At 40.0% G+C, this 23,727-nt stretch overlaps 2 protein-coding genes across 2 annotated transcripts; one reads left to right on the top strand and one right to left on the bottom strand.

Annotated features, from left to right (window-relative positions):
* Positions 1–3,245: 3,245 nt before the first annotated feature.
* slc28a1 (solute carrier family 28 member 1) lies at positions 3,246–12,066 on the bottom strand. Its single transcript, XM_085461810.1, has 18 exons — positions 11,980–12,066; positions 11,625–11,704; positions 11,469–11,551; positions 10,578–10,669; positions 8,533–8,722; positions 8,295–8,436; positions 7,972–8,085; positions 7,444–7,518; positions 7,278–7,358; positions 7,099–7,179; positions 6,858–6,983; positions 5,773–5,903; positions 5,501–5,669; positions 4,754–4,951; positions 4,581–4,662; positions 4,382–4,480; positions 4,183–4,288; positions 3,246–4,040 (listed from the first exon to the last, which is right to left on the bottom strand). Exons 1-18 carry the CDS (start codon positions 11,981–11,983, stop codon positions 3,920–3,922), a joined length of 1,974 nt encoding a protein of 657 aa, XP_085317936.1. The 5' UTR covers positions 11,984–12,066; the 3' UTR covers positions 3,246–3,919.
* Positions 12,067–14,284: 2,218 nt separating this feature from the next.
* Positions 14,285–22,658, top strand: znf592 (zinc finger protein 592). Its single transcript, XM_085461809.1, has 9 exons — positions 14,285–14,454; positions 14,866–17,117; positions 17,571–17,749; positions 17,844–18,017; positions 18,105–18,264; positions 18,780–19,043; positions 20,213–20,325; positions 20,410–20,551; positions 20,635–22,658. The coding sequence occupies exons 2-9, from the start codon at positions 14,886–14,888 to the stop codon at positions 21,133–21,135; spliced, it is 3,765 nt and encodes a 1,254-aa protein (XP_085317935.1). The 5' UTR covers positions 14,285–14,454; positions 14,866–14,885; the 3' UTR covers positions 21,136–22,658.
* Positions 22,659–23,727: the final 1,069 nt, after the last annotated feature.

Here is a 23,727-nt window from a genome sequence, read left to right on the forward strand (position 1 = left end):
AAACCCTCCATGCATGGTAAGGAGCTTTCTTGTCTTTATGTCAGTGGTTTCTATCTCCTCCTTTGGCCAGCTTATTACCCCAGCAGGGTATCTGATCACGGGCAGGGCGTATGTGTTGATGGCCCGGATCTTGTTCTTACCATTCAGCTGACTCCTCAGGACTTGCCTGACCCTCTGCAGGTACTTGGTGGTTGCAGCCTTTCTAGCGGCCTCTTCATGGTTCCCATTTGCCTGCGGGATCCCCAGGTACTTGTAACTGTCCTCTATGTCTGCAATGTTGCCTTCTGGTAGTTCAATCCCCTCAGTTCTGACTACCTTCCCTCTCTTTGTTACCATCCGACTACACTTCTCCAGTCCGAACGACATTCCAATGTCATTGCTGTATAGCCTGGTAGTGTGGATCAGTGAATCGATGTCTCGTTCACTCTTGGCATACAGCTTGATGTCATCCATGTACAGGAGGTGGCTGACAACTGCTCCGTTCCGTAGTCGGTATCCGTAGCCAGTCTTGTTAATGATCTCACTGAGGGGGTTCAGGCCTATGCAGAACAGCAGTGGGGACAGAGCATCTCCTTGGTAGATCCCGCACTTGATGGTGACTTGTGCTATGGGCTTGGAGTTGGCCTCTAGTGTTGTACGCCACATCCCCATTGAGTTCCTGATGAAGGCTCTTAGGGTCCCATTGATCTTGTACAATTCTAGGCATTCCAGTATCCAGCTGTGGGGCATTGAGTCATAGGCCTTCTTGTAATCAATCCAGGCAGTGCACAGGTTGGTCAGTCTGGTCTTGCAGTCTCAGCTGATTGTTCTGTCTACCAGTAGCTGGTGTTTTGCACCTCTGGTATTCTTGCCAATTCCTTTCTGTGTCCCGCTCATGTATTGACCCATGTGCCTGTTCATCTTAGCCGATATGATACCTGACAGGAGCTTCCATGTAGTACTGAGGCAGGTTATTGGTCGGTAGTTGGAGGGGACCGGTCCCTTCTTGGGGTCCTTGGGGATCAGGACCGTCCGGCCTTCAGTTAGCCATTCCGGGTGTCTTTCGTTAACTAGCAGCTGGTTCATTTGTGCTGCCAGACGCTCGTGGAGTGCAGTCAGCTTCTTCAGCCAGTAGGCATGAACCATGTCGGGCCCTGGTGCTGTCCAACTCTTCATACTGGAGACCCTTTCTTGGATATCTGCCACTGTGATGGTTACTGGACCCTGTTCAGGGAGGTCGCTGTGGTCTGCCCTCAGATCCTCTAGCCACTGAGCATTGCCGTTATGGGTTGCATCCTTCTCCCATATGCTCTTCTGTCTCCAGCCTTGGTGGTGCTGTTCTCTTATTGTTCCCTTGCCACTGAGAGTACACCTTTGCTGGTTCTGTGGAGAACAGCTGGTTTATTCTCCTGCCTTCTATCTCTCTGGTGTACCTCCTCAAGCGGCTGGCCAAGGCTGTGAGTCTTTGCTTGGCAGTTTCCAAGGCCTCAGGTATGGACAGCTTGCTGTATTTCTTAGGCACCTTATTTGTCGCACCTTTCTGCAACTCCGTTAGTTGGCTAACCTCCCTCCGTGCTACTTTGATCTTGCCCTCTAGCCTCCTTCTCCATGGAGGGTACTGCCCCTTGTGGCTGTTCAACTTGTAGCCAAGCATCTCACTGATCACTGCTGCCGTATTGTAGATCAGCTTGTTAGTGTCGGTAACCGTGGTTGTAGGTATTGTCCGTAGTGCTGCATTAACATCATCTAGCAGACCTTCTGAGGGTACTTCACGTAATCTTGGTAACCGGCTACGGGGGATCCAGGTTTCAAGCTTGGCCATGATCCTATTTTTCAGGTCAGTTCCTCTCACACTCAACGATCCTTCTCCTATCGCACTTGGGGCTATGTACCCAATCTCGGGTGGGGGTGATGATATCTCCCCCCTGACCTGGCGTCCTGACTCCTCCTTGCCGTAGCATTTGTGTTGTACCTCGTCAATCTCTAGCTGTGAGAGCAGTCCCTTCTTTCGAATGTTGGAACACTGAGCTACTAGTTGTTTCGCCGTCATTGTGGATGTTGGGTATCGAAGAATCCATAGGTCCCTCATCCTATTCATGTAGCCCCTTCTGCCGGGGTTACTTGCGTAGTAGCATTCCAACAACGCCCTGTTTTCGTCCCTTGCCCACCGATGCCTTCTTGTTCCAGTAGCCCACTTTTCGTCAGGGTGCCCTGGTTCCTCAACACCTGACGTGGACCTTGTTGATCCGGGCGACGTCCGAGCCGGCATGCCTTCATATTTATCTGTCTCGCTCATGTCTGCGGTAGGCTTGCTTAGCATAGGGGGTCTAGCCTTAGGACCCTTACTGGATACAGACGCCCCAGGCAGGAATCGAACTATATATATATATATATATATATATTTTTATATATATATATAAAAATGGTGCTGCAAAAACACCCAGCACGCCCCTGCGGGCGGTTTATCCTTCAAGCTCGGGTCCTCTACCAGAGGCCTGGGAGCTTGAGGGTCCTGCGCAGTATCTTAGCTGTTCCCAGGACTGCGCTCTTCTGGACAGAGATCTCCGATGTTGTTCCCGGGATCTGCTGGAGCCACTCGCCTAGCTTGGGAGTCACCGCACCTAGTGCTCCGATTACCACGGGGACCACCGTTACCTTCACCCTCCACATCCTCTCGAGCTCTTCTCTGAGCCCTTGGTATTTCTCCAGCTTCTCGTGTTCCTTCTTCCTGATATTGCTGTCATTCGGAACCGCTACATCGATCACTACGGCCGCCTTCTTCTGTTTGTCTACCACCACTATGTCCGGTTGGTTAGCCACCACCATTTTGTCCGTCTGTATCTGGAAGTCCCACAGGATCTTAGCTCGGTCATTCTCCACCACCCTTGGGGGCATCTCCCATTTTCACCTCGGGACTTCCAGGTTATACTCGGCACAGATGTTCCTGTACACTATGCCGGCCACTTGGTTATGGCGTTCCATGTATGCCTTGCCTGCTAGCATCTTGCACCCTGCTGTTATGTGCTAGATTGTCTCTGGGGCATCTTTACACAGCCTGCACCTGGGGTCTTGCCTGGTGTGATAGACCCCAGCCTCTATGGATCTTGTGCTCAGAGCTTGTTCTTGTGCTATATATATATATATATATATATATATATATATATATATATATATATATATATACATATATATATATATATATATATATATATATATATATATATATGTACATGTTCTCTCCTATATATGTACAAAATTAATCAAAATCCCAGTTTGGCTTTTATAAGACCGATTTACAATATAATACATAAAAGATAAAATCAGTTCAAAAATGTTATGCATGTACTGCAGGCTTTACATTTTTACAATAAATGTGACACACATACACAAACTAGTATGCAAATGAGCTACAGTGGGGAAAAAAAACTGGCACTGATCATAATGCATGAATTTTAACAAATAAAATAAAGTAATACATTAAGAGGAACTTGTTTACCAGCACATGAATCACCACTGCTATGTGACAGTTTACTAAGAGGTTGTTTGCTTCGCTGTTTTTTTTTTTAAAGTGGCACAGCATAGTTAATAATATACTGTAATCTTTTCGCTTTTGATGTACTAATGGCTGTGACTTCTGGTAACAGCTCATATCTGTTTAAAAAAGACAGTTTTTTAGAAAGGCATTTTATGTCAATCCACTCAGTTAATATTTTATTGTTTTGATACTTTAATATGACTTTTGACAGTGTTAAACTCATCAAAGTGGATCAGGTGGCCCATTGCCAATTTCTGTGGTGATTCACAACAACTTTGTCCAATTAGAGACTGGTGAGTCAAGCAAATTGTACTTACAAACCTCACAGGAAAGCTGAACAGAGGTTGAAAATACTTGTAGAAATGTTTTGCATGTGGTTTGCATACGACTGCTACGGGTTGTTCTTTAAATACAAACATCCACATCGGGAAAGCCACAACACTGACAACATTTGGAGAGAAATATGGTGGCGTTTGCTACATTGCCCCAGAATCCTTCAAATGAGACGGTCCCGTTGTTTATGGTGCTGCAAAATAATTAATTTTACATGTTAAGAAAAATAACGAGATATCACAAAGTCATACTTAATAGCCTGAGTGCATATCTGATTTCTTCCAATTAGTTTAGCCACCCGCAAGCTTCTTTTTAATGAAAATGTAAATGCATACCTTTGAAAGAGCTCTTGACAGCATTCTGCAACGTCTGAAAGTGTGGCATTGAAGGGTGATCCGTTAAAAACCTCCACACAGTCCAATGGAGGAACAAAGAGGATGCCTGAAAAATCAGAGTGAGAGCTGCTCTGTAAAAACTGCACAGAAAGATGCTGTGGAGATACACTGGAAACAAAACAAACTAACAGAACTTTACCTGCAATGCAAGCATTGATGAGAGATACACATGTCCCGGTGATCATGGCTCTAAACACCAGAGATGAGATGTCATTTCTTCTTAATGGGCATATAGATGCTTGGAGAAAAGAAAACACACAGTGTTAGAGAATCCATTACTGAGAGAACACATTCTGGATCAAGGCAAAAATGTGACAATAATATGATTTAATACTCACAAAGACCTCCAATCACAATGCCCAGTGAGCTGAAATTGGCAAACCCACAAAGAGCATAAGTGGTGATGATTTCTGATCGGACCTGAAACAAGAAAAAAAAAAAAAAAGATTTCCAGCTCACATTCATACTGACAAAATTTAAAATATATTCAGAACTAAAAACATATACTCACAGATATCCACTGCCTTTCATCTCCAATAACCTCAGCAAGTCCGTCGAGCCTGTTTTGCTTCAATTTAGATAATTCCTCATACGCCACAAACTCATTGAGGAAGAGCTTTGTCCCAATTAGCTTAGCCACAACGAAACTCTCGTCGTATGTCACTCCCATCATAAAGGCCACAGGCATAAACACGTAAGAGCAAATTAACTACAAAGACCAGATAAGGTTATTTGAAATTTGTTAGACTGATATCTTAAATTCTCAGAAAAAGGAAAGCACAGTAAATCAGAATGTCAAGCAAAGTTTGTGTGCATAACGGACTAATGTTTCCCTAAGATAAAACACACGGAAATAAGCAGACAACTTTAACTTTATGGTTTCTTTCTCATATTCACCCCACCCAGCAAACACAAGCCAGAGATGGTTTATCTTTGTTGGGTGGGGTCAGAAACATTAATCACTATTATAGGAAGTTTATGCTGTAAATTCTTAACTTATCTAAATACATTTGTCAGAATAAGTAGTTGGGTATTTATTTTACACTGTCATAATACAAGTCAAAGTATATTAAAATATTACACGTCATACAGTTATGATATAATTATTTAAATGATCAAACACAAGTATTTATTATTAGATAACTTTACTTAGCTTAATTTTCATTGTAATGTTATAATATAAAAATATAATTCTAAAATCTAAGGAGTTTACAAAATGATCAAGATACCACATTAACTTTCTGTTGCTAAAACATACCTGAAATGTGACATCAGGATATCCCACCATTCCTCCAAGCCATTTCAAAGCTGAATTTATGAATCCGAGGATAGCAAGAAAGGCTATAAGATTTGCTGCAATGTTAGCAACAAGCCCTATTGATGCAGATGCTCCACTGCTGACTGCTTCCAAAATGTTCTGCTCATCACTGAAATGTTAAAAATAAATAAATGTAGACAAGATATTCTGAACCGAACACACACAAAAAAGAAAAGACAACATCATGAGAAGAAATTCAATTGTGTACACACCCAGAAGCCACTTTGATGTTCTGCTTTGATTTAAAGCGACTCTCCTCTGTTTCTGGGTAAGAAAGCTTAGAGATTGCCAGAGCACACGGAGCAGCCATCACAGAGGCTGATATCAAGGAAGATGCATCAATCTGTGAAACACAATTAAATAACATGTAACTGATTAGGGTAATTACAGCAGTGATTAGCAACGCTATCGGTAATATACATTTGCATGCTTTGAATATGTTGTGACTTATTAAAACCACCCATCAACGAGACAGACACATACCACATATCAAGTCATGTAAATTGTTTTTAAGGTTCCCTTTTTCTTATATCACAAATTGCTGACAGCAATAAAGCTGTTGCTATAAGAAAAACCTGGGTAAACACAATCACTGATATTAGTCCTCATTATCCTTTTGTAATGCTCATTCAGCTTTTTACCCAGATAGAAACCTCACGTTAGATAAGATAAGGAGCCACACCTATGTCTCTACCAGCTACCATCTTTTCCTATATAAATCTGGGTCATGATGCTTGTCAGCAGAACTACTGAAAACTTTAAATTACTCTGTACTCTCAGAAACCTCAAAGGCTGTTTTTCTCTCAGCTCTAAGACCAAAGTGGAATGAGTTAAATCTGCATTAGGTATTCAGGTGTATTTCTAAGTATGTGTTCAGTTTTGGGGCCCATTTTTTTCCTTTTTCTTTTTAATACTGCCATGAGGGTTTTTAATGTTTCTTTATATAAAATTGTTTGCAACTAACTTCATAGCCTCAGTCCAGAGTAATCAGGTGCCTTATCACAGTTTGTGTTCCTACAGTAACTGAGAAACAGTGCTGTGCTTGTTCCCTCTCAGGAGTTTAAATAAAACAACAAAGGTCCTTGAGCCAGAAATCAGTACTGGCTATGCCCCTCACTGCAACTTTTTTAAGATGTTGTTTTGCACTCAGAGCTTAAATTGCTTTGGGTTTTCTTTAACTTACAGTTGAATCTTTGTCTTTTTTTGTGCATGTTACGTTTTTATTGTATGCTTCTGTATGGGATAAGATACATTATGCTAGTATGAAAATAGGTTTATCTTAAAAGTTTTATCTCACCCCAAATGAGATGAATGCCCCCATAACACTGCCCGCAATTGTGGCAAATCCACCAGTCATAACAGCATGGATCTCTGATTTGGTCATATCCTTCAAATAGGGGCGGATCAGCAGCGGTGCTTCTGTCTAATGTACAAAAAACATTTAATTTTTTCTGCACTTATTCACAGGTACATGCACAAAAGTTCAAACAATGATGTTCGTAAAATAGTGTTGAATAAAATGTTGAAGCAAGAAGTACCTGCCCAACAAATATATTGCCTGCCACACTCAAGGTCTCTGTGGAAGACGTTCCCATTGTTATCTGCATAACCCACGAGATCTGCATGGACAAAAATCGTGGCCCTTAGTAGCAGATTATTACTACATGAGCAATAGGAGCACAGAAGCATTGAAGATGCTGCAAGCAGTGTATTTTACCTTCAAAATGAACCACTGCATAATCCCCAAGTAGTAAAGGACCGACATCACGCTGCTAAAGAAAATAACAATGGGCAAAGCCTGAGGGAAAATCATAAAACTCGGGTTAGCAATGCTCAAGTTAAATAATTCATAATCATGGTTGAGGGTCCAATCATTTACTTACTTGAAAGGCAAAAATGTTTCCAATCAGATCGCCAAAAACGAACGATGAACCTTCTTTGGTGTAGTCGAGAAATATCTGAAATTACAATTGTAAAAATGGAAACTCAGGATAAGATTTCATATATTATTCATTTGCTTAGTAAATGAATTCATGACATTTCTGATGCACATACCAATACATTTTATTAAGGTAAATAAAGTCGCCAATTATTAGAGATTATAAGATGTCAAACACACTGTATATTAATTAGCAGGCCACGTGCGTGTACACACTCAACCCTCGGAGGACCAAAGAGTAAAGGTGAATACTGTAATAAAGCAGGTCTAAAGATAAGCATGTGTGGTAAATAAAAGAACATGAGTCCACACTGTTGTGTCATAAAAGGAACATCTACAATTTAAATGGAAGGTAAATAAATGATAAAAGAACTGAATGAGTGTTAATGTTACTTGGAAGTGTTATGCTGAATAGTTGTGGTGTCTAAATTATAATTTGATTGACAATGAAATGCTCATCGTCATATAATACCTGCACTTGTTTTCCAAGCCAGTCGAAAGCTATAAATCCAGGCTCCGTTCGTATAATAAAAAGACCAAGGCAGAACTGTATCCCGAGACCCCAAAACACAGGCCTCCATGATACCTAAAACAAAATGTGAAAAAAAGAAATGCTTTGGCCATGAGATACATAAAGCAGTCTCCATATAATTCAGAATTATTCCATGCAAGCAACTCAACTAAATTGTAAGATGATAGGGGCACAAGGACAGAGATAATCTGAGATACGATGCCCAAAAATGTTTCGAAAGAGATGTCATCACAGTAAAGGCTGTGACTCAGTGGAAAACTAACCATTGTCCTGTGTGCTGAGAAAAGGAATATAAGCATGATGAACACGCAAACTCCGCCAAATGAGATAAGCTGGGTAGGACGCTTGCTTGTGTCTAAAGCGAGCCACACCACAAGCAAGACCACAACCACCAAAATGAAAACCCTGGAAAACACATTAAAGCCACACATCATGACTTAATAGTCACAAGGAGTTTCTTCACAAAGAGTCTGTTCTTTCACCAACTTTAAATTCACTCACCATTTTATCCATTTCAAGTTTGATTTAAACCATCTGACGGCGGGCTTGAAAAAGCGACTGATGCTTTTCCCCTTGTACTTGTTCAAAAGTTCCAGTGATACAGCAGCAACAGCCAAACAGGTCAGGACTACAAGGGCAGTAGCCCTCTTGAAATCCAGGACACATGCCGCAATGAAGTACGCCACATAACCTACAGAAGAGAAAAGCAATTCATCATGATCACTGTCTATACTGAAATTAGTTTACTCAAAGAAAAGTCACAAACTTTGCCTGTGTAAAGGATACCATGCAGAACCCTGCTGTATATATCTATATACCATTGTAGATACCTATATACTATTCATAATACTGTCATTTCCCATGCATATCGCATATTGCATGTAGAGCAGTAGTACCTGTTTGCTGTGGTGTCCCCCAGGGATCTGTGTTAGGCCCTACCCTGTTCTTCACTGTATATGCTTCCTTTAAGTGTCATTTTTGAGAAATACCACATTGCCTTTCACTATTATGCCGATGACATCCAGATCTATTTTGAGCTGAATGATGATCTAGCTATGTCCGTGAGTAACTTTCGAGAGTGCATGTGTGAGGTCAAGCAATGGCTTCTGGCAAATTTTCTTATCCTTAACGATAAGAAAACTGAAATTATGATCTTTGGCAGTGACGCTCTTCGTGCCAAACTTCATGATGCTTTTGGTTTTCTCACTAGTTCTTTCCCTGACACTGTTAGGAATTTGGGTGTGCTACTTGACAGCTCATTTAAACTTGATAAACAAGTATCTGCTGTCGTCAGATCTAGTTTCTACCAACTTCGCCTTATTTCCAAGGCCAAACACTACATCCCGCACAATGACTTGGAAAAGCTTATCCATGCCTTTGTAACGTCAAGACTAGATTACTGTAATTCACTTTATTATGGTCTCCACTCTACCCTTTTACATAGATTACAGACAGTCCAGAATGCCGCTGCACGCATTCTAACTAAAACTAAGAAGTTTACTCACATCACTCCCGTCCTTGCTGATCTGCACTGGTTGCCTGTGAAATTTCGTATTCAATTCAAAATTCTGTTGTTTACTTTTAAAATTACTAATAACACAGGGCCAAGTTATCTTAAGGAACTCTTAAATTCATATCTTCCTACGAGGGCCTTAAGATCTTCCTCACAGTTATTGTTGGTTCAGCCCAGATCTCGCTTGAAGTCTAGAGGTGATCGAGCATTTGCTCTAGCTGCACCTGAGCTGTGGAACAATCTCCCGATTGGCATCCGGGCGTCTGATTCTATTCAATCTTTTAAATCACGGCTTAAAACATATTTGTTTGAACTTGCTTTTTCTACTAGTTAAATTCTCGCCTCGCTTCTTGTGAGTTATTCTATTAATGTGTCTGGTTGTTTTGCGTTGTCCTGCACTGTCAATGTTTTCTATCACTGTGTTTGATGGTACAGCTTTACTCTGCTATAGCTGTGTGCTATAGTTTATTCTTATTAGTGGTCTTTACCTGTGAACATAATCTCACACTTATATGACTCTGACGTTATAGTGCTAATTATTTTATTATTTTATTGTTGCGTTGTCTATGTTCTCTATCACTGTGTATGATGGTACAGTTCTACTTTGCTATAGCTGTGTGCTATAGATTATTCCTATTAGTGGTTTTTACCTGTGAACATAATCCCACACTTATATGACTCCGATGTTTTAGTGTAAATCATTTTATTGTTTTATGTAAAGCACTTTGGCATGCCCCTGGCTTTTAATGTGCTCTATAAATAAAGATTGTTGTTGTTGTTGTTGTAATCAATCTTTTATTTATTCCATAATGTATTCCAACATCTTTGCACTCTGCACCACTGTATATATGAATATAAATGTGCTGTACAGGTTGCTATTGTATGTTTGTTTATTTGGGTAAATAGAGTGAGAGCAAAAAAAAAAAAAAAATGAAGCCCCATTCTTTGCACATCTACACATACTTGGTCAATAAAGCTGATTCGGATTCTGATGCATATCTGCTGAATAAACTGATGTTTCATAAATTATTACCTGCTCCGAGTACACCCAGGACAATGTATTTGAAGAGTTTTGAATGAGCCTTGATGTAATTCTCTGTGGCATTGATTGGTCCGGAAACTTTGCTGAAGTAGAGAAATAAAATCAAAAATCAGAAGTAAAGTCAAAAGCAATTGTTCACTGCAATTCTCTTGAGTAAGTAGAATCATATTTCAAATTATTTTCAAGTTGTGTATACAGTATATTGACAAAAGTACTAGGTCAGCTACACGCTACTCCTACACGAGCTGCTCGACCTATGGAAACCCAGGCCATGAAGTTCCCTGCACACAGTTCTTGTGCTGACATTAATGGCAGAGGAGCTGTGCTGTTACTGAGTGGTGCTGGTGATCTTTAGAGCTCTTGGTTACCCCACTCTTTAGCCACTTTGTTGCTGAACTACGTTTCCAATGCAATAAATAGTGCAATAAATACTTTCAGAGGAAATTTCACAAATGGACTTGTCACAACTGTAGCCTTGTGTTCCAGTACTATGGTCAAATTCAGTGAACTCTTTAAAATTGTCTTCAACAGATGTTTTTAAAGGCAGAATGCACGAACAGGTGTTTATTTCAACAACTTTAGCAGCGGCAATTAGACTGAAAACACGTGAATTCAAAGATTAAGCGGTGTGGCACAAATACTTTTGTCCACACAGGTTATTTTATACAACATTAGATAAATCTTAGCCATATACTGGATTAAAAGAATCTTATCCATTACAGATTTTGTTTTGTATGTGTGTAAAGTATACACACAAACTGTCGAGTAAACAAATACAGCACAGAGGCCTATAGAGCACATGCTATAAAAACTTACATTACAGCGCTCACAATAAAACTGTAGGACTAGTTCTATAAACAGAAACAACTTGAACTGACACACCTTAGGTATGATCCCAGTTCCAGTCTTTTTTTAGGCTTTTTGGTCTCACTTTTTATGCTGCTGTAGTGATTAATGTCATTCTCCTAGGAAAATACAGGTAATTTATTAAAAGCATGTTTCATTTGAAAGTAAAATACAGGACAACATAACACATACCTCTATTTCATAAGCATGGTTGTCCACTCCACTTCCATTGTTCTGGCTTATCTTTTCGAGGTGGACATCGTATTGGTCCGCTGAAAAACAGGATCATTATTCACTTCTATCCAGCTGCCTGTGGGAAAGCAGCTGCAACTTGAACAAGCAGGAGCAGGAACAATAAGTGACAAATCAAATCTCGATTTTTTTGGTTTTTTTGGTTTTTGCTCTGTGAGATAAAGAAAGCTTAACATATGTCCACATAATCCTGAAATCTTATGCGAATCTATATGAAAATTGTTCCACAAAAATACAAATTCACAACTGCAGAACAAACAGCTTAATACAAGGAAAAGCAGAGTTAATGGCTTACTCATTGTGCGTCCTCCTAGACCCAGCTGTCAAATGCTGTGCTGTAAAATACACCGCAGGGAATACTCTGCCCTCAATGAAACATCTTATCATTAATTAACAGACACGTAGCGTACTTCTCCAATCTCTCAGGAAGTACACAACGGAGACGTTTGTGTCATTCAGGAGGAATGATTTAATGTGCCTTATGAAGCAATACTTTGAGACGTGAAGCTGACCATGTTTTGCATTTCCTAAGTTGCTGGAACGACAGAAGATGAGTCTTGAATTGACTCTTAAGAGGCATTTCCTAAGAAACACAGTAGGTCAGGCATGACTTTATCTTTGGGAGGTTGTTAGCACCTATAAGTCATAGAAAACTAAAATTGGGTATCTAAAAATACATTTGTCACAAGCTTCTGAATAATCAACATGATTAATAACAGAAAGGAGCCCTTATATCACAAACAGAATAAGTCTATAGTTATATTAGCCTACCTTAAAAATAAAGCTCAATATGTGGCTGATAACCCTTCAAAAATAGCATAACTCTCAAAAAGTGAACACTTTACATTTGACTGCAACTATTTTATCCCTGAAAGGCTTTGATATATAAGACACTTTTTGGTAAGTCAGCGTCAGCAGTGTCAAGTTAACTTGTATTAAATCTTTTTTCTTCCTTTTTTTTATGATTATTTTGAAGAGTAAGCACACTGAGTACTTCAGAATCAGAGAGCCTGGAATTCAGCTGCAGCTGTTATCTGGTCAATTAAGTATATTGCAGCGCAACCCGTACTTTACTTTCATGGTGATGATTCACGATTGGGTGTAGTGGCAGCTGTTTGTTCCGCTTTCACCTGGTTAAATATAATCTTGTCTAACACATAAAAAATTATGATTCCTTTGAAATAGAGTTAGTGCATGCTTGGTGACACTCAGTGGGGACTCAGTCTGTCTGGAGGAAGTGATAAAGAATAATTAATATTTAAAAATGCAGCCCATTTGCCTTCAGTTAGAAAGCTTGGCACCCTGAAATCCATTAACAGATATTAATGATCAGTAACAGATTTTGTGACGCAACATTAAATAGACTGAATCAGCAGCCCGAGGAGTTGTTTTTATGTTAATTTCCCTAGCAAGCTCAGATTGGCAGTGGAGTGGGAATAATGTACCATTAATTCAATAAGAAGCCCTCTACTTCATCCAGCATTAAACTGAGTTTGATAAGTCTGTCAATTTATATTTAAGTATCTTTTTTTTTTTAAACCAGCAAAATAAGTTTGTTTCATCTCTTAAATGCATACAATCAATAGCATGTTACTTCTATTACGTTTACACTAAATAAAGCCTTTATTTATTTATTGTTAGCTGATGACTAAGTGCATGCGCCTATAAATTTAATGCGAACTGCTGTCACTTCTGGAAACCTTGACTTGCGGGAAGGAAGCTGTAGAGCTTTAATGCCCTCAGTTATGTCTTACAGGACGTTTATATAGCTTCTTCACTAAAATACTGGCAGTTTCCCAAATCAGAGGCTGCTGAGGTCATGGATCTTTAGAGAAGATCACCCTCCTCACCAAATTATCATCTTAATTACAGCCAAAAACCCATTATTAGCCCATAAAGTGTTAATACCACAGACATATTGGGATGACTTCCAGTTTACAGCATGATTTGTGACATTTCACAGCATGGATCTGATGAACACTTTAACAAATAACTGGAAGCCAAATGAACTTGATAATTGGTGGTTATAGGGATGTTTATATATTTCTGATAGGATTAGTTTTATGTCTATGAATAGCTGTATACAGATATCACGGTTTACAAAACCGTAATTTAAAGGTATTTTGAGCATACATAGTATTTTGCACATCCCCTGAAGCTGAGAGATCTTTGCCAGGCAGACGTGTCTGATGAAAGGCACTGTTTTTGCATTTTGGGTCGTTTGGGGCTTGAATTTTTCTTTTAAATTCACCCAAATTAGGAGGACAAGGCTATATTTCTGTGTTTACTTTTCATTAACCAAAGACAAGAGCTTTAGGGAATTCGAAACAAGCTTTCCGACACCTATAATAATGTTATTTGTTTGCATTTTCAATATTATTAGTAGGATTTAGTGCCTCATTATACATTCACCCGGACTCAAGGTTTTTATTTGCATTAAATTTTAATATTGTTAGCATTACCCAACCTTACCGAACACCGAAGCTTCGTCGTTTGTGAGTTGCAACTCCGTCCTGAACCTGAATAAATATTTTGGTGGACCTTTAGTACTGTCGTTGAAAGCAGTCACTGCCGCTGCAACCTCAGGTCTGTAAGACAGCGCCGAGGGTTTCAATTTCCCACTGAGGAAAAGGAAAACGAAGTTAACGTTAGTAGCTTGTAGCCTAGCTATGAAACATTAAAACAGCCTAGCCTGCGAATATTTAGTGCAGACAGTTAAATGGCTGAGTAGCTAGTTTACTAGAGCTGTTTAACACACTCGGATCAAATGGTGAGCACCCTGTGTATCATTACGTGACGACTTTACTCGTTTGGCTGAATTATTTACGCTGTAGCATGTTGCTAAGATGGGGGCTAACTCGCTAGCTTAGCTCCATTTTACAGCTAGCTTGTTAGCTGGCTCCTGTGTGCATCTGTCATATAATTTGTCCAGTGAGTGGGTTTAAAGTTTGTGCTATCTGTTAAATCGCTTGTGTTGTGCGTGTTTTATTGCATATTTAGCATTAGCGCTGGAGATGTTGCCCACGTTTAGCTTGCTGGCTAAAGCTAGCGTTGACATATGACGCGTCTCATTTGCTAAATAGTTACTCTTCAGTTTATAAAACAGCTTTTTTTCTCTTTTAGTTTTTTATTGTAACAGTTCTTTATGCTCATGCTAAGTCACAGCTGCGTCTTTCTGTAGGTTTGTGAGACTGTACGGCCATGGGTGACATGAAGACCCCAGATTTTGATGATCTCCTGGCAGCTTTTGACATCCCAGATGCCACTGGATTGGATGCCAAAGAGCCCATCCAGGGGAGTCATGAGGAAACAGAAAGTCAGCTGAAACACACAGAGATGTGTCTGGATGACAGCTTACTGACTAACCAAGCTATACCACCCTCAGATGTCCCAGCTGTAAGTGTTATTGTGAAAAATACAAGTCGGCAGGAGTTACTTGAAGAATTTAGTGATAGACTTCACTCGGGACCAACATTGCAAAATGGATTTAGGGGACAAGACACTTCTGTGACCTCTGCTGAGACAACTAATACCAGCTTCTCCAAATCATTTGTGTCCACATTGAATGGGAAGGCTTCAAGTGAGCTTTCTGGAAAGCCACCTATACCAGATGAGGCACCATTGTTTCCTCAGGCACTTTCAGATTTAAGTCCAGTCTCCAGTCCTGAGCATGAAAACACCCAATCAAGCAGAGAGGAAATACTTCCAAACGAAGACAGACTATGTTTCCCAGAAGCTTCAGTTTTGGACACTTCAGTCTGTCACAATCCCAAAAGAATGGACCTTAGCATGTTTGATAACTCTTCCAAGGACTCTAATAATTACGAAAGCATACAGAGGATTAAAGGAGCAGAAAGTAGTAGAAGCGAGGAGCTTTCTGACATCTGTGGTAGTAGTGAAGCAGAGAAAACACCTGGACTACACAGTGAATTTCCTCCACAATTAGGAAACCAGAACTTCACTGAAACCAACTGGAATTCAGGAGCACCAGTGACTGTTCCCTTATCCCTTATTGCCCCTTATCCACATGTCAAGTCACAGACATGTAAATTATCCTCTTGTCTTGACGCTCTGGTGGCTCTGAATGCTAGAAAAGATCCCAATGAGCAGACAGATCACAGAGAATCCCCAGCTGTTCAAAGTGACTGCATGAAAGCTAGCCCCAAGGTCCCCATATCCCCACGAAGCCCCAGAAGTCCACTTGAAGCAGTAAAACGATTAAGGAAACCACCTGATAGCCCTGTGAGTATCTGCAGTGACAGTAGTGGCAAAGCATCCCCTGCAGTGGTATCTGGTTCACCTCCAGCCATACCTAAGGTCAGGATTAAGACCATTAAAACCACATCTGGGCAGATCAAGCGTACCGTCACCAGTGTGCTCCCAGATTCAGAAAATGAAGACGTGCATTCTGCCTACGAATCCTCTCCATCGCAGAGTATGATTAGTGATGATTCATACTGTAATGCATCTCCACATCAGTCTCAAGCTCCTGATGGTGTTGTTGGGGTGCCAAGTAAAGGTAATGCAGCCAATACAGCTTCGGCAAAAGTTTCAAACAGGAAGTCGGAGGAAAACTCCCGGAGGTCAGGTGTAATGCGCTCTGCACCAGTAGTCCGTAATACTAAAGTCAAAAGATCTGCCGCACATCAAGTGCACAAACCAAAGAGAGTATCAGCCACTACAGGCCATGCAACTACCACAAACTTCCTTCCAAAAGCAATGCACTTAGCTAGTCTAAACCTTGTCCCTCACAGCGTTGCTGCTTCAGTAGCTGCACGAACCACCTCCTATCAACAAAGTCAACGCACACTCTCCTCCACAGTGTACAGTACTGTCCCATTAGTGCATCAGGTCAAAACAGCCAATTCTTATCCCCACCTGTCTAATCCGAACCCATCTGCGGGAACTTTAAACAGACTGTTGAACAGTGCCAACCCTGTGCCTACATATGTGCCAAACTTGAACCCACCTCCGGGAACCAATATCAACCTTCCACCACATGGATACTGCTGCCTCGAGTGTGGGGACTCCTTTGGGGTGGAGAAGAGCCTCGCATTTCATTACAGTAGGAGGAGTGTCCACATTGAAGTAGGATGTACACACTGCGCAAAGACTTTGGTGTTTTTTAACAAGTGTGCCTTGTTGGCTCATGCAAGGGAACACAAGAACGGTGGCACAGTGATGCAGTGCACACAGCTCAATTTGAAGCCCATAGCAGAAGAAAAAATGTTTGTACCCCTGAGTAGTGAACTGGTTAGTGTGGGCACTTACTCCTCGCCATTAGTCTTGCCTAAAAGTGAGCCTGTCCTGCCCTTGTATCCGGAAAGCGTCATCCGCCATCGACTCCGTTGTTTGGAGTGTAACAAGCAGTTGCCTGACTACAAAGCACTCGCAGGCCATTACCAGAAGCTGTCAGAAGATACAGAAGAACTGGTGAGTAGCTAATTGACATTTTCAAGTATAAGGGTGACAACAAATCACTTGAGAAGACCACCTTGCAGAATTTAGCAAGTATCTAAGCCTATTAGTGCTTACTCTTAAATGTTTTTAATCTGTAAAAGTCACTCAAATCAAAGTAGAAAAGTGCGCTTCAGGGCATAGATTTATCATAATGAAGCAACACGATGCCTGGTGCCACTTTGTAGATAATTTATCTGATCTGTTTCTGATTGATTACTGAGGTACAGATGAGTAAGCTTATTCTAGCTAAAGAGAGAATACTGCTTTGTATAATTACTTACTTCATTGTAGCTGTTAATTGGATTGTTTTCTATAAAAACAAATGTATTTTCTCTATCACCAGATTTGTCCTTTTTAATGGCACCACTGTTTGTTTGTTTTCCACTCAAAACTGTCTTTTTGTTCTGTTCTGTTGTGAAATACCAGATCTGTAAAGGTTGCTCAATGCTGCTGCCCAACAAGTGCAGTTTCAGAGCTCACCTACGCATTCATGCACATAAGTCCCCTTACTGCTGCCCTGAGTGTGGTTCCCTGTGTCGTTCTGCAGACATCCAAAAGCACGTCAGGGAAAACTGCCTGCACTATGCTCGCAAGGCTTGGTACAAGTGAGTAACTTGGCAAGAAATGCAGGTTTTTTTTTAAAAAAACCCACAGTGTACAGTGCACTGTTGCAACAATTATGTTTTCCTTTTCTTCCAGATGTCTTCACTGTGATATGGTTTTCCGGACCCTTCAAGGACAAAAGACTCATATCGAAGAAAAACACTGTGAGGTCTTGTACAAGTGCTCCATCTGCCCGGTTGCATTCAAGACCTCCGACAACTGTGAACTGCATTTGAAAAATAAACACAGTACTAGCAAAACAACTCCAGAGTAAGTTAACATCTCATGACCTGACGGTTGAAAACTGTGGGCTTCTCCTCATAGGCTGCTTTAACAGTTTTTGCTTTCTTTTTGCAGGTTAATCTTAAAGTGTTCCTGTGAGAAAATGTTCAAGAAAAAGCAGCTACTGTTTCAGCATTTCTATCAGAATTCCAGCAAGCGTGTTACGTCTGTATTTAAGTGTCCAGAATGCAACTCAGTCTTTCCACAAAAGCTGCTATTAATGCAGCATTTCAAGGTTAGAATTAAATATATGCATTTTATTTAGATGTTTTACATGTTTATCATTTTTACCTCTCAGACATAAAAAGTGGTCAGTAAGCACTGGTGAGGTGTAGCACTGATGGTTGTCAGTATTTTTTAATATATTCCCTGCAAGTGATCCTTTAGGAGTTTAGGATGTCTATAGGAGTTTATATTTGCGGCCACACTTCTTATCTAAAATGATTTGTGCTAAAGTTGTCAGACATCTGGGGAAAAAAAGGTTCCTTAGTCCATAGAAGAGTTATAAAGTGCATCCAGTAAAAGTAAGGTGCTGTGTCCTATCATGTTTACTTTTTTGGTTTGTTTTTTTTTTTTTTTTAAACCTTTAAAACCATACACCTGATACAGATCAATCAACACGGGAAATCATTAACTTATGCTCCAGCAGTAGTGTTCTTTTGTTAAAACACCAGCAAAGAAACAGTTAAATGTTACTGTGTAAATACGTTTGAGCATAATAATGTGAATTTTGTGTTTCCTGTTCTGCAGGGTGTGCATGTAGGAAACACGATTGAAGAGACAGAGAAGAAGAAAGAAACTAAGCATGCTGACTTGCACCAGGAGTCTCAGTCTATCCAAAAACAGAAGAGTCACTACCCTATTAAACAAACAGTTGCTACTAGAGAGAAATCTGAGCAAGACAGCAAAATCCTAAATCGTGTGAAACCCGCTGGATGGACATGTAACGAGTGCCTGCAGCAGTTCACTGAGCGAGATGCCTACGTTTCCCATTTGAAGACCACACACGGAAAGGTAAGGGTGCACTGACCCCGCACTGACGTCTGCTGATGCAAAACATTACTGAGTGTTGCGCTCTTATGTCTTGAGTTGGTGTCTTAAAATCTTGACAGATATACCGACAGTGTGCCACAGAAGACCGCTCAGACAGCAACATCAGTAAATCATGTAAAGCCTTGTCTGGGTTCCTGTATTAAAACTGTGGTACCTGGGTTTAGATGCCTTGAATTGGCATTTTTCCATATAAACACAATTATTTTTATTTTTTTAAGAATGTAAAATTTGTGTTTTGAATTGAAACTGGGTCATGTAGAATATACAGTATTACTCTGGAGCAGCTTGCCAATTACCACCACCCTCCTTTTTTTCCCATGCCCTCTGCTTTCTCCAGGATACACAGTGAGTTTTTAGACTCATTGGGCCTCAGTTCACACTGAGTAGAAATCGTCTTACCCTGCTACCAAATGAGTACAAATGCAAAATTATTCCCCATACACACTGCTCTGTTTTGTTTATTTTCTTTTTACTATACTGCTTTACATATTTTACCATACTGTTATACATATTACTATGCAACACGTTTAGCTCGAGATGGATCATGGAGAAAGCTGTAGAGCTTTCATCACTACACCAAAATAGCACAGAATTTCCAGCTCAAGAAACTGAAACAATAACGTTCTCAAAGCAAACACTTTTTCCTAGTTTGTTCTGTTAGAATGAAATACAGAATAAAATAAAAATATAGTAGATAAAAATAACAGAAGTGATGAGAGTCCCCTGTGCTGTAAACTGTGACTCAAGTTAAATAAAAATAAAAAAATAGAAGGGGTGGGTGAGGTTTATTATGTTTATTATGAACATATTTTGTTTTTGTGCGTAATGGAAATAAAGTAATTGAACCAGTAAAAAAATACTTAGTTGAGTACGTGTTTGGGAAATACTATTAGTTGGACCAGTAGTATTTCACAGCTGTGAGTAGCCAACGAGCAGTAGGGCGGAAATGAGTCCTGTACCTCTAAGTCAGAGTTTTTAGGTCAACCAGTATAAGCAAGATGCATTTTTATTCTGGTTTGAATTCCCAGTTAGATCCAAAATTGTCTGTTTCAAGGCTGATGCTTAAATAATTCACTTAAGCTCATCTTGTCATTCCTACAAATTATTTATTTTTATTTTTTTGTCAACAGTCCGTGAAGAAGTATCCCTGTCGACACTGTGTGTTGTCTTTCAACACTGCAATCAGTCTGAGACGACACATTCGCAATGATCATGATGGGAAAAAGAGGACTTATACCTGTTGGTAAGATTTTGAAAATGTATAAATAATAATAGTAACTTTGGCCACAAAGCAGTTTTTAATTGTTGCTCCATCCCTGTTTGTTAGGTATTGCATGGACAAGAAGACAATATTCACGTCAAGTGTGATGTTGAAGAACCACATCAGCCTTATGCATGGAATAAAAAATCCTGATCTTAGCCAAATGCCAAAAATGCCCATCCAAGTAGACAAAAATGCTTTGGACAAGGTAGCAATTTATTATTTCTCAACACAAACATAAATGCTTCCAATCTGCTCACTGGTCTAAACTGCATAACTTGTGATTTCCAGAGGCTTGTATCAGCAACACCTGATGTGGGCACACAGATGGAGGTTCAGGATCCTGCAGGTAGTCTCGAGGCTCCTTCAGCTAAGCGTCTGAAAACTCAGTTCCGCTGTTCGAAGTGTGGCTTCGTCACAGACAACAGCACAGAGTTCCAGCAGCATATACCTCAGCATAAAACCGACGAGAACACTCCTCAGTGCCTTCACTGTGGCCTGTGTTTCACGTCCGTGCTGTCTCTCAATAGACATCTTTTCATCGTACACAAAGTCAAAGATCCAGAGGAAGAGGAGAAAAAAGTAGAGGGAGATATTAAAGAGAAGGAGCAGGATAATCAGCTGGCTGGATCAGCAGAATCTGATGAGGAAAACGATTTGTTTCACCAGCTAAACAAATCTGATCCCTCACCGGCCGGAGAGCAAGAAAGTCCGCACTGCTCCACGAGCACAGACTTTAACTTAAATCTGAGCACTCACTCTCAGACACAAGCAGTCTCTCTCCAGCAGTGAGAGCCACCTCAGCTCCTGTTTAAAGCTGCTTTAATATCCTCAGTTTTCATGTGAAAGTCATAAGGGATGCTTGATGTTTTTAGGCAGGTGGTACAAAGATGTAATGCCTTTAATTTGGACAACCTATTTAGAGGCGGTGCAGTATATTCCAGCAGATACATATATTTAATACAGAACAAATATTTTCATATTATTTTTTTGTTTTTTAATTTAACCTTGTATGTTGGTAATATATTAATCTTGCCTTTCACATATAACTGCACTCATCACTCATACTACGGTTAAACATTTCCCCCTTCTGTTTTTTTCTTTTTTCGTCAAAATTTTTTGCTTAACATTTTCCATCCACCCTGGCAGGAGACTCAGGAATGTGTGTTTGTTTTACGGTCTGGTATTGATTATTGTAACAGTGTATTGGTGGAGTTTCAGGTATTGTTTCAAATTATTTAATGCCTCACACTAAATCCTGAATGATTCAGGCTGCTTTTTTAATATTAGTAGGTTTTTATTTTTTACGAAACACAGTATAATTGATTGTTCATGTAAAAGCAGTAATTAAAAGTTCATGGTTTGGCCTTTTTTTTAAAAAAAAAAAACAATTTTTATACTGTCTGTTTTGGGGGTGTTCTTTCACGTGTTTGGGAGAAACAAAGAGGTATTACATGTGTTCTGCAGCAGTATTGCTGTATTGAAAATACCTCAAATTGCCAGAAGTGTTTTGGTTTTTTTTGGTTTTGTTTTTTTGGGTTTTTTTTTTTCCAGCAAGTGAACGGTCAATGTTACGTCAAATCAGGGTACATTTGTTGAGGATGATCCAGAGAAGGTGTGAGAGTGAAATTCATCAGCATGTCAGAGTTAATGTTTTATGAATCAGCACCTGGGAACGTGAATGGGAATGCAGTGACTTAAAATAAAAAAATATCTTAGATTAGCACTTGGCAAAAGGGGGATACTTTTCGGTTGCAGGCTCTGATATGTGAAGCGACACCTCGTTTTGTATTGACTACGTGACAGTTCCTACCTCCGTGGTAAATGGCAGTGATTGTTAAACGTCGAAAGGCTTCGAGAAGTTGCAGTTAATCTCAGTGCAATGTAAAAAAATTAGTTTTAAAAATGTATTATCCCACATTAATAAATTTTATAAATTATTTTGGGAATGACATTAAGTCTTTTTATGGTCATATTGACTCAACTGACAAGTGAACTTTTCTATGAAAGTGCTGTGTGAGCTCTTTGATTCTCTGTAAGCCCTCGAATCACCACACTGCAGCTGCTTACCTGCAGGGGCTGAGAGGAATTACTTGTTCACTGTTTGTCTTTTTGTAATGCTTGTCGAAAGATATTTGTACTTTTTGATACTGTGTACAGTGAGGACTTGGTTAAGAATTTGTGTACCTACAGTAGCCAATTAAACTTGGATTTACAGCATTTCTTAAGCCATTTCATCTGTTCAGCATGCAGTGGCCTACGTGCCTTGCTGTTACATTAAAGTACTTACAAATAAATTGGTGCATTTAATTACAGATCTGCTCTGTCTTGTCTTTCATTACAGACCTGCTGGGTTGAAAGAATTTAATGTAATCGGGGTGTGATAATCAGTAGTTTTGCGACGAGGTCACGTGCTTAAAATCGTCACAGCAAGTCAGAAAGGCACAAGGCACTCTAATGTGCATCATGCATCCAATAAGCAACAACCACAGATGGATGACTTCATCCCATTAGAATATTAAGCCGATCCTGTCTCAGTATAACTGCCTGTACCCAAAGTAACAGAAGAGATTTCTTTTAATTGACCAGCTCCAAATTAATTGGAAGCACATCTGAGAAATGAAAGGCACTGTGACAAAGATGTGCAGGGGAGGACTCCTGTCTTCTTTCATCCTTATCTCATACATTGCTTTGACAACTTCAATGACTCTTGATTTGACTGAGCTGAGAAATAAAGTTTCAAAGCTCAAGGTGAATCCCAGGGGGAATCTGTGGGCAACGGGTAAGTTAAAAATTACACTGCTGAATGATTGTTTCTTTGTTCTGTTTGAAAATGCAATATTTACAGAGAGTTTGCATGTTTCATTTAATAAGGACATTTCATGGGCAAGAAGAGCATTGTGGATAGTTCCTTTGTGAATTCTGCCTTTGAGAATATAAAAGATACAGCTGAAGGCAGAGATGTGAGACCTCTGCACGGAGTGGAAGACCTGCAGGCGCTCCTCATCCATATTCTGAAAACTGCCCAACAAACACAAGGAGAGCAGGCACTAGACAGGTGAGTTATGTATTATTACTCAGTCTAATACCGCTGTTAATCCTTCCATTGTACAGCTTTCTGTGTTTTTCTCATGCATTTAGAGAAGAAGGACATCCAGTTCGATCAGTTGTTGCGTGACATCCTGCTGATGAAGAGGGTTTCTGCTCTTGTGAAAATCAGCTAAATTATGTTTTGTTTTTTGTCTAACATAACACGTATATGTTGGCAAGTGAGAAACACTTCTGTTGTTTTACTTTATATTGTCTATGACTTTATTAAAAGCGCAGAGAATGTATTGGAAGTCTGTGTTTTCATCTATGTTCAAGTCACATTCGCACACACAC

The sequence above is a fragment of the Copadichromis virginalis genome, linkage group LG7 (genome assembly GCF_057382275.1).
Source record: "Copadichromis virginalis isolate Kocher_CV1m ecotype Utaka linkage group LG7, C_Virginalis_male_GT1.1, whole genome shotgun sequence".
Taxonomy (NCBI): domain Eukaryota; kingdom Metazoa; phylum Chordata; class Actinopteri; order Cichliformes; family Cichlidae; genus Copadichromis; species Copadichromis virginalis.

Bases quoted from the DNA above. Each gene is read 5' to 3' on its own strand.
- slc28a1 (XM_085461810.1), bottom strand. The intron at 11,552-11,624 runs GTATGTGTTATG...GTATTTTCCTAG, and splicing joins ACCATGCTTATGAAATAGAG to GAGAATGACATTAATCACTA. The intron at 5,904-6,857 runs GTGAGATAAAAC...TGTGTTTCACAG, and splicing joins GGGCATTCATCTCATTTGGG to ATTGATGCATCTTCCTTGAT.
- znf592 (XM_085461809.1), top strand. From the start codon at position 14,886: ATGGGTGACATGAAGACCCCAGATTTTGATGATCTCCTGGCAGCTTTT. The intron at 17,118-17,570 runs GTGAGTAGCTAA...GTGAAATACCAG, and splicing joins CAGAAGATACAGAAGAACTG to ATCTGTAAAGGTTGCTCAAT. The intron at 18,265-18,779 runs GTTAGAATTAAA...CCTGTTCTGCAG, and splicing joins TATTAATGCAGCATTTCAAG to GGTGTGCATGTAGGAAACAC.